Source organism: Lissotriton helveticus, chromosome 12 (genome assembly GCF_964261635.1).
Source record: "Lissotriton helveticus chromosome 12, aLisHel1.1, whole genome shotgun sequence".
Taxonomy (NCBI): domain Eukaryota; kingdom Metazoa; phylum Chordata; class Amphibia; order Caudata; family Salamandridae; genus Lissotriton; species Lissotriton helveticus.
This window is the reverse complement of record NC_136073.1, coordinates 87,348,961-87,365,373: the sequence shown is the minus strand read 5'-3', so window position 1 is coordinate 87,365,373 and position 16,413 is coordinate 87,348,961. Positions and strand designations below refer to the sequence as shown.

Here is a 16,413-nt window from a genome sequence, read left to right as displayed (position 1 = left end):
CGGAATTGCCTGTCCCGCCTGTACGCAATATATATAGAACTTTCCCATGCAGTCGCAGCCATTTTGTTTCACTTGTCTCGCCCGCTCACGATGCGTGTTTCCTTTTTGTGGTACGTGGATGTCCGATGGCTCGTCCGAATGACGTGTTCGCAATCGCACACTTTCGCAGGATCATGCAGCTGGACGCAAACGGATAGGAAAACTTGTAGGTGAACGCAGGGATCCCGGTAAGTCGTTCCCGCTCACGAACACGCATTTTGAAAACGCAAACAAGGAAAAAATTCTGTTATGCCGCAAATCGCATAATTTTTGGCAATTCTGCATTCTCCTCAGAATGCGGAAGTGCCAAAATTCCGCAAGCGGAGCGTAATTTACCACCCAGGCCTAGGTTGATGATCCCAGGACCATTTAAAGCTCCAGGAGGGCTGCCACTCGGCCCCTGCAAATCTTTGAATTTTTCTTAGGGAGGTGATGGCCCTTGGGTCTGTGGGGGAGCTGCGCGGCCTCCCCAGCATTTTTTTAATTTAATCACCAGAAGGTGGCGGCTTCCGGGGCTGCGGGGTGTACATGCAGACCCGCTGAATCAATTCACAATAAAGCCCTGGGGAGATGGCAGTCCCCATGGCTAGGTGGGTCTTGGGGCATAAGAAGACCCAGGTGGGTCCTGTGCCCACCTCCTTTTTCCATAATGACCCTGGGACCTGGCCTACCCGGGGGAACATAATAAAAAAAGCATGGGAGCCTGGCTTAGGTTTTTTTTTTATTTTAACCAGATCCGTGAATCCCACTGATTTATTTTGAAAAAATGCTTTATTTGGCCCAGGTGGTGGGGGGCCCTGTTGGCCTAGGAGGTCAGGGTTTTGCTACCCTGCCCCCTTTTCTCTTGTTTTACATTTTTTGTGGTAATCATTTCTAATGAGTCCCAAGGTAGCTGCCAACACTTTCTGGTTGAAGTGTTGGCAGCCAATCAAATTTCAGTAAGGTATCAGTAGGATTTTAGGCTCCCCAATATCTAGTTTTTTAAAACTTAAATATTTCTAACTACTGAACAGATTTACAAAAAGGTACGCTTTGTAGGCCAATATCTAGCTTTCTGCCAAATTTGGTGTAATTCCGTTCAGTGGTTTGAGCAGTAGTGGTGTTCAAATAACGGAAACTCCCCATAGACATAGCATGTGGAAAACACATTTCGGGGCCCTCCTTTTTTCAAACAAAGAAAAGGGTGTAGAGTAGAAACACCCTGACCCCCTAAGCCTCTTGAGGGGGGGGGGTCCCACTGCATAGTGAGTGAGTGGGTTTATGAGTGACTGTATTGGTTAGTGAATGGATGTGTGTGTAGCTCTTTGAATCAATGAGTGAGTGCGTATGTACTGGTATAGGTCTGTGAATGAGTTTGTGAATGGTTGTGTGGAAGTGGGTGTATAAAAGGTCCTGGGGGTGGGAGCGGGTGGGATAGCGATTTTGTGGATGATGTTATCAGTGATGTCATCAGTTATGTCATTTGAGATATCATTAGTGATGTCATAAGGGATGTCACAGCGCAGAAAGGAACCAACACCTCACCTCCCCTGCAACAGTAAGTAATTAATGCCTTCACTCCCCTGCATAGCAGTAAGGAACTAATGCCTCACCTCCCCTGTGACAGTAAGGAACCATTGCCTTACCTCTTCTGCAACTCCGTGGCCAGCCTGCACACCTTTTGGTCGGCGCAGTACTTGGGATTTGTGCCTGTCACAACATCAATGAAGCCCCAGATAGAGCCATGGTCCTCTGAGAGCTGTTTTTGTGCAAGAAACCTTTTACAAGTGATATTTGGAATAGCGTTTGTTGAATTTATTAGTTTTGGTCATGTTTGATTTAGGTAAAGACACTTTATTTTTCTAAACTGGTGTGGTGTCAATATATGATGTTTTCACTATTACTGCTGATCATATACTAATGCTTTACACATTGCCTCTGTAGTTTAGCCTGACTGCTCTGTGCCAAGCTGCCAGAGGGTAAGCACAGGCCAACGTAGGTGTGTGCTTTACCCATCCTGAATAGAAGGAAGGATCCCTACTTGGACAGGGTATATACCACAGCCAACAAGAGACCTCCAATTCTAACATCCATGTAATGAGGAGTGCATCAATCCCAGTGGAGGGAGGGGGGGCTTGCTTCAGGACTGGTCTGCAAGGGGAGATTCTCATTTCTTTGGTCACACACCAAGGTATGGTATGCCCAGAGGAAGAAAGATGTTGCCAGGTTGGCTTTTCGGCAGAACAATGCACTGTGGGATTAATTTGGGCAGAATATTTGAAAATGATGTCACAGTAGGTAAGGTTGCCTCTGGCAACCTTTTCCCTGTTTGTCAGGGAGTCTACCTATCCCCACGTTAGTGCCAGGCATAAATATGGCACCACTGGATGCCTTCTTCAAAGCACATCTGGACCTGTGAAAAACAGAAGAGCAGGGTTAGGCGAAGTATTCCACTTCGCCAGCCGAATTTGCAGAGTCTTGCCAACTCTGTGCTGCATGCGGAGTTCTGAAAAACTCTCCGAAGTGATGCATATTTTTTTCTCGAGTGGCTCGCCAATGGTAAGTTGGCGAGTGATTGCAAGAAAAAATAACGTGCTAGACCACTTCCTAGCAAGATTTCTCATTGCGTGCGGTCACGGCAAGTCACAACCGCTCATGTTGCGAAATCTACCTTTTGTGTTGAGGAAGCTGTCGCTTGAGTTGAATGTCTACTTGAGAGCATAAAGCAGCAGCACCCTCTGATACGACATGTAGTGCCAATCGCACTGATTTTACAACCCAGGACAAACTCCTTGTGCTAAAAATCAGTGCGAGCAGCACAACTTAAGAGACTCTACTGCTGGTAGAACTCCACGGAGTGCAGTGGAGTTTCTTTGGCACTTCACAGAGTTCTGCAAAGTAAAGCTTCACAAACTTCACCCAGGCTTACAGAAGAAGGTCCTGGACTCTTGGCTGAGATTGGATTACTCATTTTTGAAACTAAAACCTGTAAAACTGAACATTTAGAAACATTTTCAGAGCTTTTACTCCCGGGAACCAGTGGAGACTCGGACCGATGCCCATGTTGCATCCTCTGACTTCAAATAGCCAAACAGATTCAACTTATTGGCATCCCCTACTGAAAAGATGTTGACTTACAGATAAGTGTCTGAATCTGAACATAGAGGAGCTTTACCGAGACTGAACATCGAACAGAATCTGAATGCCTATGAGTCCTTCCTGAGCACAGATTTTAAACTTTACCCGCTTGGAGCTTTCCCACAGTAGATGAACATACCAAGTTTCCTGTCAGAGCATAGACTCCCACAGAGGACCTGCACAGCACCAGACCACAATCACCGAGCCCTCCTTTAGATCCAGCCTGCAGCCTGACCCACCAACAACCCCATGAAGAGGACTTTTTGCCAGAAACACTTCTGAGTCAGAAGGTAATGTCTACCTGGGCAAACCTGGTCCTTGTATCTGACCTGCAGTAGACTTAGTCAGACTTAATTTATAACTTGGGCCAGGACTATCATTTGCTATGGGGTAAATCTTTACTGCCAATAGCGTATAATTGCATGAAGTGGCATAGTATCATAATTTCAGGAATTTTTAGGAACAAGCAAATTATAAAATTCCCCAAATTATGCAAATTCTATACGATAATAAAAGGTGAGAGGACCTAAGAGATATTTTCGCTGGTAGAGATGTTGTTAAAACAATACATAAAGCAAAGAGGGAACAACATCCTAATTGTACATAGAATATTTCAAATAACTCCCTCAGTGGGTCAGGGTAAGTGAATCCTATAAAGGATACCCCTAGAGACTTTGGAACAACATCTAGTGTAAAGTATGAAATTCTTTTGGGTTTTGCCTCATTGTGAGTGTCAAACCTTAAACATCATATTTTATTTGGAATATTCTGTGACAAGAATACAGTTTATTTGGTTAAATTAGAGCCCTTGTTTGGAAGTTTGTAAGACCATAAATTGTTTCTTACACATGTTGGGGCATATTCACAAGGAGCTAACATGGAATTAACTGCACTTTATCGCAGCCAAAGTTGTGATAAATGTACCCCACCATTCACAAGCAGGTGCTAACAGCCCACAGCACCACCTTTCCCGCAATAGCAGCCGCAAAAAACATTGCCACAGAGGTACCCCGCAACCATCGCTAATGAGATGCAGAGTAGCCGTTCCCGTGACAAAAGCCGCATCAACACCACACCTCAATATTCACTAATGACCAGACAGATCGGCGATAAGGCACGTTAGCAGCAGGAATTTTACACCTGCTCTGACCTGGTGTAAAGTCGTACCACAGCCTGCACCAGAATAGGAAGCCCTGCCCAGGGCATCATCGGAAGGGCAACAGAGTTCCATGGAGCAACTGAACATGCAGCACGGACACCCAAGAGGGCCACAACACCCACCCGGCACACCCCCCTGGACCACCACAGAGGCAGCGCAGACAATTACAGCGGCCCCCCAGGAAATGCACCTGCCTCACAGGCACAACATCTGACAATGTCACTGTCCACTACAGCCTGAAAGGGACATCCATCGTGGCCATCATTGCCTAACAGGCCTACGGCACGAACACAGCGGACAACCAACATCCCACACCAAGCTGCTGGCTCTGCGCCACCTGTTGGCCCCTGGCACACCCTGAACAGCACCCGGCAGAGTCGGCGGAGTCTCACAGCCAGTCACATCCAAGACACCCATGCCTGTCCTGGACATCACAATAATCCTGGCACCCCAGTCCCCGTATGGCCAACAATAATGCGCAGGAACTGCTGAAGACCAAGCAAGGACCATACGCAATAGCTGGATGCACACACGTGTAGGGGGCAATCAACTGCACACATGTCCCACCTGTGCCACCTGGTGACACAGCACACAATCAGTGCAACAGGAAGCACATGTCACACATCAATGTGCAGGCAACATCCGAACACCGTGGGACCTTCACCAATGTTGCCTCCAAATACACAGCCAGTGTGGATAATCCCATCACCCTACGACAGTCAAACAGCAAACCAAAGGTGGCACAAAGGGAAATGCACAGCCTCTTGGCAACTTCCCAATTAACACCCAACTCACCTCAACTCCACAACCATGCAATCCACAACTCTGGCAATGCACACGTCACAAAATTACAATCAATATGCACAACAACATGCCCACCCACCAGATACAACAGAACAACTTACAATAGTAACCTGGGCAAGCCGTGATCATGAGCCATAGGTGTGAAGGATGCACCATGATTGGGAAAGTACACAATGCCAAGAGTGGCAGAGAAAGTACTGAACAAACTGCAGTATGCAGAACACACCCATATCCACGGCGACATACACCTCTGTTGAATGGAGTGTAGTGGACAGTGGACGCAACCATGTCACCCCAGCCAGTGCGGGTCCTTGTGGAAATGTTGCCTCTTACTCCCCAACTGTAAGCGTGGGCAGAGTGGGATGGGCCGGCGTACTCCAGGCCAGCATAGGGGTGTGAGTAAAAAGCACGTAACACTGGGCTTTGTCCTCTTCTGGAAAACCAATGACTCTCCCAGGGCGGCGCCTCCCACCCCGCCATGAGGCCAACACCGTCCTCGTTAGCTGAGTTGCCTGAGATCCCGTACGCCTGCCATACCCTGGCCCGCTGGACCACAAACCAGTCAGGCCCGACCCTATGCAGCCAGGACACACAAATCAGCATCCGACACTGGCGTTTGTCACGGACGGCCCACCACTTGTCAGTGTAAGCTCCAAGCTCGAGACTCCCTTCGATCAGTGAAGCATAATACCATATGCGCTTCTTGTGACACATCCTGCCACAAACCCTATCCAACACCGTCCGGCGAGCCGTTCTACCACAAACCCTGTCCAATGCCATTCGGCGAGCTGTGCTGCCACAAACCCTGTCCAACGCCATCGGGCGAACCATGGATGAGGGACCAGGACAACCCTGTGGACCAGTAGGTCTCACATCCAGCACCTAGTCACGAATCACGAATGGCTGAGTCCACACCAGTGGACACACGGAGAGGAGTAAAAGGAAGATGCGGCTCAGTCCGGATGAAAGCTGGGTCACAGAGGTGACCAAACACGTTGTGCTACTGACCCTGAACTACGCATGCCGGTGGGGCCACCAACCTATGCCGGCGACACTCGGTGAATGGCCTGTGCTGTCCGCCTATGGACTAGGGAGCAGTTTTCATCCCATTGTAGCTGATGGGGAAATAGTGGTGGCAAGGGGCTGTCACATACCTCTCCTCCATTTGCTGCTTACTGATAAAATTAAACCATTTGGCATCTTGCCCAGGAGGACACCTTCCACTGTCCCATGAAACATACACCTCGGACAATGATGGTTACCCGCTCAGGTCTCATGGCCCATCTGACTGCACCGCAAGTCAACGTCCCGTGGCTGGGTGCCTGTGCCGGCCACAGTGCATCCAGGGCCACTAACTCTGTGCTGGTCAAGTCTGGGACCCCTTCTCCGGAGACATAGGCTGGCCCCTGAGGCGTGGGCCTTGGGCTCATCAACACCATGACTCTGTGGCCTTGCGCTGTACGCAGCCTCCGGGCCCAAATGTGTCCCACCAGGGCTCACACACCAAAGCGAGTCTAGACCGGCTCAGACAACACATCACCGCAGGAGGCAAACACCACCACTGCAAGGACCACCTTCAAACTCCATCTGCCAGATTTGAAGTGGGAGCCCTGACAGACTTTGTGGTTGCTCAGGCCTGTTGTGGATGCCATCATTGGCCTGTTAGCCTGCTCAGCACTTCAGGTGCCAGTGACTCAGTGCAGCGCAGGTCATTGTCCGTAGCTGATTGTGTTTTGTGCTGTGGAGTGGTTATGCAGGTATGCCACCTCAAATAGTGTGGGGGCCCTAAGACGTTGATGGTGAAGATGATGCAGGTCTGACACACCTCACTGCATCTGCATCAGGAATATATATTGTAGGGACACAATCCGAGACTTTTTCTGCTCATGAGCGTGCTCATCTCTAGTGTCCACAGCCAAGTGCACTGCGACTCACGGACACTTCTGTTTGAATGTTGGCTTTCCTCTGGACTTTATCCGGATCACCCCATGTTGCTCATAACTTGACTCTGTATTGCATGTGTTTTCTGTTTGCGCTGCACTAGTGTCCAATGTCCAAATGGTTGCCAACACCAGACATTCCATGCGTAATGTCTTACACTCACCCAACACACATCCAGCCTAGGCGTCACTGTACGTATGGCCCTACCAATAAAGGGGCGGGGCGCATGTGCCTGTAGCAAGTTCAACATGATCTGTGTGTGTGTCCCTGTCGGTCTTATAGTATGCATGTGGTCCCTGGGCCCTACGACTTTACATTGTGCGGTGTACCATGGATGCAGACATGTCACCAGAGGCAGCGGGTTGGGGCTTGGACTTGTAGCTTTGTCGTCACTCACTCCATTCGTGAGGGGAGTGGCCAGGGCCGTCACACGCACAGTCAACATGGGTGTGTGACTGCTAATTACGCACCCCTAGGCATGGTTCTGTGCTGTGCATGGGCATCTGCATGTGTCTCTATGGCAGCGTGGGTCTCCTTTATGGGGTTTGGGTGGGCACTGTAGGGTAATAGACCCCTACGGATGTGTCCTGGGTCACATTCCATGGGTTCAGTCCCCTCCCACACCTGTTCAGTCACCTCCTTGTGGCGTGCTGACACATGCCACTGGGGTGCCAAGAGTGGGTGGGTGAAGTGTTGTGAGCCAGCTGTGCCTGCGGGTGCTTCCTGCTGTGTGGTCTGTAGCAGGCTCAGTGTTCTCCTCTGCGTATCTTGGCTGTCTGGGTCCTGGTGGGGGGGGTGCGATGGGATATCCATGGGCTGTTGTGGGGCTTCGGTGTCGACGGTGTGGTGGTCCTCTCCGGTATCACTGATGCGTTGTATTATGTGCTCTGCTGCAGATGTTGTGTGCCCCTTTGAAATGTGATGGGGAGTTGCGTGTTGCATCTGTGTTGGCATATATGTTGGTGCATTGTGCTAGTTTGCATGCAGAGTGTATGGCGGTGTACATTGTGACTGTTTGGGGGGTGCTGGGTTCCTCTGCTTGTGGGTCAGTTGCTTGTAGTGTTCTGACACCTCCGTGATGATGGTCTTGTTTTCCTGCGGTCTGCACTCCGTCTTCCACTCTCTTTTCTCCTTGGCCTTCCCCAACCCCATCATTCATTGCTGGTGGTTTATGGGGGTTGTGGGGTTCGAGTAGGCCTCTGCGCTGGGTGAGGGTGTCTCCATGTTGCTACGTACTTTTGCTTGTTTCTGGTGTATTTTTTCTGTGGTTTGTATGGTGCATTGTCCCATCAGACACGTGGGACTAGCAGGCCTGTGGCTGTTTTTCGCTACTTTTTGTCCCGCGGTTGGCATCATCACAGATTTTTTGCGTTCACGTACCGCATTTTTGCGGCATGGTGTTGGTTTTCATGTCGATATTTGCCGCATTATCTGGTGTCTATCGCATGCTATCGCCTTGTTGTGAATTCCACGTTGACGCGGGGTTATTTTCCCATGAAGGGTTGCGATGTTGAAAGTTGTGTTGCGCTACTCTTGCGGTAGTTATCACACGCTCTTGTGAATATACCCCAGAGTGTATTACGATTAACATTGCTTTAGCTTGTGTAAATATTCTACATTTCAAGAAAGAATGTGGATTGTTTAGTTTGCAGCTTTTATGTTCTTTGTGTTGTTATGTGTAATTAAGATCATGACTGATTTGGAAAAAAGATATAAATTGTGTATTTTTACAATAAGAATACGAATGTCTCTGTCTTTTCTGTCTTTAGAGTTTCTAAATTAAATGAATGCTGCTATTACAAGGTAAATGATAAAAATGTCAGAAATATTGTTTATATTTTATGTCTTAAAGAAGGTGAAGTGCTCAATGTGTACCTCTGAAACACCCCAATGATTTATTTGATGACCCTCAATCAGCACTGCACTATACAAGTTTAAGATGAAGTTCAGAGTCTCACCTGTGGAGTTACATAATTGGCCGAGAGGATTTTTCTAATTCTTCAATGTTATTTGTTGCTATGTAAATGTTTATATTTATATATATGGTTTATGTATAAGGAAAAACATTTTCAAATACATTATATATTTCTGTTTGGTGTAAGTAAATACTTTTTAAATGTATTATGCAGCATTTTGTTTTATTAGTGGAGCATTGCATTTTATTCTAGTTTGTCTATCTATACTTTGACCGTTTCACATAGGCGAATTCTGGGGAGATTTTGGGCCATATTATCAAGAAAGGGCGATATATTATCGCCGCTTTTATGGGCAGGAAACTGCCGCTAAAGTGGCGATAATGGACTTGATAATATGCCCTTGTGAAATCCCATAGAAGCCCTGGTTCACACCAGAACCTGGGCTTCTATGGGAATTCACAAGGGCATATTATCAAGCCTATTATCGACACTTTAGCGGCAGTTTCCTGCCGATAAAAACGGCGATAATGTATCGCTCTTTCTTAATAATATGGCCCTTTATTCGTTGCTGTCCTTCAGAATCCTGCCATAGATTGTGAATCCACGATTTCAATCCGGCATCACTACGAACACAATAATTGTAACTGTATTTGTATTTCTATAGCGCGTACCACCCCAAACACATACTGAAGCTACAGCATGCACCAAAAGTTAAGTGGAGCATGTAAACGCATGCTCCATCAGAATAAAATATGTAAATAAGTCTGAATCATATATGGTTGACTTTAACTTACTGTTATATAGTTCATGTATGAACACAGGTTTAAGTGAGCTTCCAAATGGGTCAACATCTTTAACAAAGGAGCATTACTATTTTCAGGGTCATGATGGAAGATTAGCATCATTTGTTTCGTTATGTTTTACTTTGATCAATATTATATTGCAGATGTACTCAGATATTACAAGTTACACTCCCTCCAATAAATTGGTCGAGTATTACAGTTCACATTTTTCATTGGTAAGCTTTTTTTTGTAATTATTAATTTTTGTATTTTATTTAAAGATCAGTTACTCTGCATCAAGTGCACTCCTGAGCAACCGGAAGCAGTTCCCTTCCTTTTTCCGCACCATCCCAAGTGACGACTTCCAGTCACGTGGCTTGGCACAGCTGCTGATGCATTTTGGGTGGACCTGGGTGGGTCTGCTTGCTGACGATGATGACTATGGACAACTGGGAATACGTCTACTACATCAGGAGATTGTTAAAGCTGGGGCTTGTGTTGCCTTTTCAGAAACAATAACCAGTGTGGTTAACTCGAATGCATTTCACATTGTTCAGGTGATTAAAAAATCAACAGCCAATGTTATTGTAATCTTCTCCAATAGGGCTTTTTTGGTGCTGGATGAGATGGTGAGGCAGAATGTGACTGGGAAGCTGTGTCTTGCCACTGAGGGTTGGTCAACATCCCCTACACTTTCTGATGAAAAATACTCAGAAGTTCTCATTGGCGCTATCGGTTTCGATATCTACAATAGAGAGATGCCGGGCTTCAAGGAGTATCTCACCAGTTTCTGCACCTCCAATTCTTCAGACCATGGCCATTTTCAAAAGTTCTTGGAAGAAGTCTTTGATGGTCAGAGGATGGACCTGGAAATTCAAAAGAACGTGCAGGAAGTCTGCTCCACACTGAGCGGTGCATCAAAGGCGTCAGAACCTCCTAAACTTAGTGGTGTCACCAGTTTTGGACTCCCATACAATATTTACACTGCAGTGTATGCCACTGCATTATCTTTAGTAGACCTGGGATCGTGCAGGTCTGGAGGAGGGCCCTTTTATCACGGATCGTGTGCCGACATCACAGACCACCAGCCATGGCAGGTAAGAGTCAAGTTTTCTTGTGATAGTTTCACCACAAAAATGCATCGGTGGAAAATATATGACTGCATTTGGTGGATGTTAACATAGCTGACTATTTCTGCATCAGGAAACGCCTTTAAGATCAGGGTCTGACTGGCCTACAGGGCAGTCTAGCAGTAACCGAAGGGCTGGTCTGACAGGTCAATGTGTGTCCTGGTTGCCCGTTGTTTGGCCTTTTTTATGGTCTGGTGGTTTAGATTTTACTGGTGAGGTCTCTAATATTACCACAACCTTTTCCTGCAGCAAGCACAAATGCATGATGTCTCTCTTACCTTGCAAAACACCCATACAGAGTCTCTTTAAATGTCCAAAAAGGCCCCGATTTGCAAAGGATGGCCACTTTTTAACAATCTGATTTGCTAATTGGGGCCGCCTTTATCTTGGTGCCAGGCTAGGTTTGTGTTCCAGTTGGATCCCATTAAGATCCATAAAAATATCCAATGTTATTAAGAGACCATGATCGCCAACTCCTTGACCTGCTACTCACCCTGGCGTGCAAGGTTGTCCTCTGCCACTGGAAGGCAGCTTCAGAGGTCTCTTTCACTGCTGGGAAGGAGTGGCTGTCTTGCATCAGAGGAATAGATAATCCTGCTCTTCACTCTTGCCCTTGGCAAGTTACCAACAAGAAACTCTGGACCACTCTTGATGCATCTTCCTTCTCCTTTGACCCGCCGTAGTATGTCCATTACTCCCCAGGCGCTTTAGAACGCCAGGCAAGTAGCCACCCGGAGGCAAGTCACAATAGTACGCTGCTACTCTATTATAGTCCAGCACATTACCATACACTACCAGTAAGATCTTGAACTTTAGTTGTTGAGCTCCATTATGGTTTCACAAGCTATATCATGGAAAAAAGATGCATGAGCACGACGGTTGGTTGCATACTGTACATTTCAACACCAACTGTTAAGCAAAACCACACTGAGTTGCACTACTATGCTGTATCCTGACATTGTATGGCGGAACTGTAATTTTGTTCTCATACCCGATTATAATGCATCTACTGTAGTATAATGCCATCTCAAGCATCAATACCATCCTCACGTCTGTCCGTCTATCCGTCATGAAGGTGTGGTTCTGGATCAAGCTTGGTGTTAATTTACTTTTATTTCTTTGACCTCAGCAATGTAATGACATGATTGTTTGTATTATTGATTCACATTTGTTTTCTTTTTCTTTTCATTCTTGTCTAATAAAAATGATTTGAACACAAAAAAGATCCATAAAAATAGCAAATAAATGTTGTTCCAAGGAAGAGCTTTGAGGCAAGTCTACTAAATCAATTTCTGCAAATAATCTGATTTAAAGAACGTGGCAATTCAACTAGTTGGTCGCAGTAAATGACAAATGAAGTAAATCTGTCACATGAAGCAGGGATAGAACTGGATGAATTTTAATGATAGCAAAAATACATGTAACATCACAAATCTAGCAGTAGTTTTTAGACCATATTTGCAACGTACCGGCTGAGGCCCTAAGCCTGAAGGGCCACTCAAACTGCAGATTTTTGTGCTCCTCAGGAACACCCTTTGATTTGCTGTGAGATAGGAGTCCATCCTTTGGCCTCACTACCATTTAATAAAGAGAGATCGGCCCTTGGTGACCACTACTTCACAGGCACTGGATGATGGCAGCATTTACAGGGGTATAGTGCCAGAATAGTGTGCCCTCGACATAAGCTGGCAAAAAGATCAGGTCAGATCAACAAATATTACCATATTGGAATTAGTAATTCAATATCTACACGCAATTAAGTAAAAGGTTTGCAGGCAATATTTAGGTCACAATAGTTATGCCATCTGATCTTTTTGGTATTGGTATTTTCACAAACAACCTTTGTAGGTTTGGGATTTATAGATTTTGGGGCTTATTTACAAGAAATGGACACATCTGTATAGATGCATCAGTTTCCCTGTGTCTACATGCGAAACTCTTGTGCCACCATGGATGCATTGTATTTACAATACGCCACACCATGGTGCAAGTATTGACAAATGCGTCCGAAATTTTGACACATCTGTCGGATTCAAAAGTCATGCATTGCTGAAGTTGTGTCACAAGCACAACGCAACTCCAGCAATGCATGGGTAGGCCTATTCCTAATACACTGCATCACTTCTTACGCCTGCTCCAAGCTTTACAATGTGACGTATCTCTCTAGATGGGTCATGTTGTAAATGAGCTGCAAAGGAGCACATTGTTAATGCTGCCACTGCGTCACAAAAAGTGATGCAACCGAGGCTCAAAAGTGTTGCAAGAGGCTTGTAAATCTGCCCCTTTATGGTTAATTGTGATCAGAAATATTTTTCGAATGTTATGTGCATTCATTTTGCAATAATAACCGCAAGCACTAGAACATGAGTGTTCAGGAGAAAGTGTCCATATATATAGAAGTGCAATAGCAGTGTGGTTATCCTTTACTGATTGCTAACACTTTTAAAATGTAAAGGAGATGGTGGGTGCTGTCCACACCAACCACAGTCTAGGTCAAATGGGGGTAATCTACCGTTTTCCCACCAGACAAGGCTCCTGGAAGATTACGCGCCCTGACAGAGTATAGGCTGGGACCCGGCCACATTGCATTCTAGGAAGAGGGCAAGGAACAACTGTGAGGATGGAAATTCTGCTTCTGCTAGTTGGCCAGATTTTTATGGCACTGATTATCACTAGTGTGCTGGCCAACTACCAGAATCTAAAAGTATAAGCTGCATCTCTCTCTGCCTATGCAACACTCTTTACGAAACAGACCTGCTTGAACCGTGCTGCTTGTGATCCTTTAGATAAATCAAGTGATGGGTGGATTGTGAGAAATATTTAGGCCTGATCAAAATTTCAACAATGGTGGCATAATTCATATAATTTCAAGAATTTCACATAATGCTTATTACGCAAACATTTTGTAGCTTTGTCATTTTGCCAGTTTGCATAATTTGCCAATGTTTGTGGTCAAAATGGTACAATAAGAGGGAATTTGGTGTTAAGATGTACTGTGAACACGCAGGAACACAAGAAAATGGGCAGCTGTTGTTCAGGATGCTTTTGTTTAAATTAATCTGCATTCCAAAAATTGACACACAGATGCATTTCTTGATTTATATCCAGTATAATTACACTTTGGAGCCAATTACGATGTCAAATGGAATTGCTTCCGCCCAACACTGTCTCGTAACGGGACTGACCTAGCTCCGGTCGAGGGTCCTGACCGCCTGATTTCGATGTGATTGAACACTGTTCGGTCGCATTCTGATATTTCCCTATGGGAGCATGTGTTACGGCCATAAACTGTCCGTAGTACGTGCTCCCATACGGAAATGGAGGTTGTGTTAATCCCTGAACTCCATGGCAGGCACCTCAAGGTGCCTGCCACAGTGTTCAGGGATTAACAAGGGGGCCCCATAGGTGCCTCCTCGGCCCCGAACCTGAGGCTGTGGACACAAGGGGGGCCTGCTGGGGGCCCCCAAATACACTTTCCGACATGGTTTCCATATCGAAACCAAAGGTGGTGATGGACGGAGCGTTGACAATACAAGCACTCACCCCCAGTCAACTTATCTGGGTTTAATCCATCACCGTTCTTTAGCCCACTCTGCCACCCCAGTTCAGACATGGCCATATGCAAATCAGTCTGACCCTGTGCCTCATGGGAACAGTCCAGCCCGAACTGCCAAGCCATGCCTTCCCTGGACCGGAAACAAGCTTCCGAGGACTGGTTTCTGGCATTACAGCCGTCTTCAGCCCGGCTTGCTTGAATCCAGTGGCAAAGTGAGCAAGGGACTCACGTCTGAGCATACCCTGCCCTCTTATGGCGAACAAAGCAAAACCAAAGGTGGTGATGGACGGAGCGTTGACAATACAAGCACTCACCCCCAGTCAACTGATCTGGGTTTAATCCATCACCGTTCTTTAGCCCACTCTGCCACCCCAGTTCAGACATGGCCATATGCAAATCAGTCTGACCAGATGTGAGCAGATGTAGGCTACAGAGCACCTGCACATGTGGTGGTATGGCGTGCGCCTTTGGTGTTGGGTGCTCCAGGAGTGGGTGCAGGTCCCTTATCAAGTCCAGGATGGTGTGGGGGTGTAGCCTGTACCTTTCATGGATCCCAGCCTCAGTCTGTTGGAAGAGTGTGATGCGCTGTCTGTAAATGCGCTCCTCCCGTCTCCAGATCCTGACTCCTGCTGCCTGTAGACGTAGCCGCCTTTCAATCACATATAAAGCCGCCATAGTGATCACACTGTTGCATTTTGGGATTGCTTATATACAATGTGGCTGATTACCACCTGCTTCCAGTCAGTGTTAATTACCGACTCTTAAATACCGAATTTCATGAAATTCGGTATTACAGAATTTAGCTACATCTCTTTTCTAGTTTTTACCGTTTCTTATTTACTGATTCGGTAATTTAGAATTCGGTAATGATGAATCGGTATTTACCTATTCATAATTACCAAATCCTAATTTTTGGCCTCCTACATCTCAAATGCCTAAATACCGGTCGGTAACGGCTAATTTACCGAATTTCGGCTGTTACCGACCAGTATTTGGCTACCTACATATGGCCTTTAGTGCTTATTGCTGATAGTAATCAAGTGAAAGTTTAGGCCAGACAGGTGCTATCATGTATAAAAGTGACAAAATAGTGAAGTAGTGCTACCAAACAATGTGCACCTTGTGCAGCATTATGTGGCTTTTCTTGCTGCATAATTTAGTTAACCGTGCAGATAATTTGGTTCTCCCCCGCCACATAAATCCAGTGGCGTTTGGTATAATGCACTTGAAAGAAGTCAGACGGGGCATCAGTCACTTGAACAAGTAAGTTGCCAACAAACCTTTAATCAAGCTGTATGTTTTTATTCACTACATTGATGAGGAGCTGGTGCATGGTAGAGAAAATATCGACGTGTAAACAATTATGAATGTATCACCATTTACAGTGTCATAATTGCAACAGACAGAATTACATTGTGAAATGAAAATTTAAGCAAATGTGCTATTTTGTTAGTTCTCTCTACCTCTCTCTCTGGTCTGATCATTCCCTTCAATCAGAATGTGCCATTGGATCCCTCTGCTCTACCAGACATACTCCAGCTGCCAAGTAGGCCTTGCAATAGGTCACCTCCTTCACAGTCTGAAGTTGAATGAGGCTAAGTCCTCAATACATGATATCTTTCTTTGCTTATTCACCTCTTGGTAGAGAGCCAAGGAGGTTTAGTAGACCAGCTTCATGTTGCAGAGCACCATGCATGCTGGTTACCGGGCTCCCCTGAAATCTCACAATAGATAGTGCTCGACTGTCCTAAGAAACAAATGATGTTGAGTTCAAAGCATTACATTTGAAAATCCATTCATTTAAATCTGCACTGGAGAGTGCTTCTTTACTTTCACAAGGAAGGCTTCCAGAAGCAGGTGTAGAACAGCAGACATGTTTGTTTGCTCTCACCAAAATTAGGTCCTAATGCGTTGAGCCAGTAGTGGGAAGGAGTGAGCCGAAAGATAGTTATTCACAATATCTTGTACA

At 46.0% G+C, this 16,413-nt stretch overlaps 1 protein-coding gene across 1 annotated transcript in view; it reads left to right on the top strand.

Moving 5' to 3' along the window:
* LOC144798758 (extracellular calcium-sensing receptor-like) overlaps window positions 1-16,413 on the top strand; it is a 92,679-nt gene that overhangs the window by 33,652 nt on the left and 42,614 nt on the right. The window contains exon 2 of the mRNA XM_078669778.1: window positions 10,040-10,855. Within this exon, the coding sequence (XP_078525904.1) occupies window positions 10,040-10,855 (816 nt within the window). The remainder of the gene's footprint in view (window positions 1-10,039; window positions 10,856-16,413) is intronic.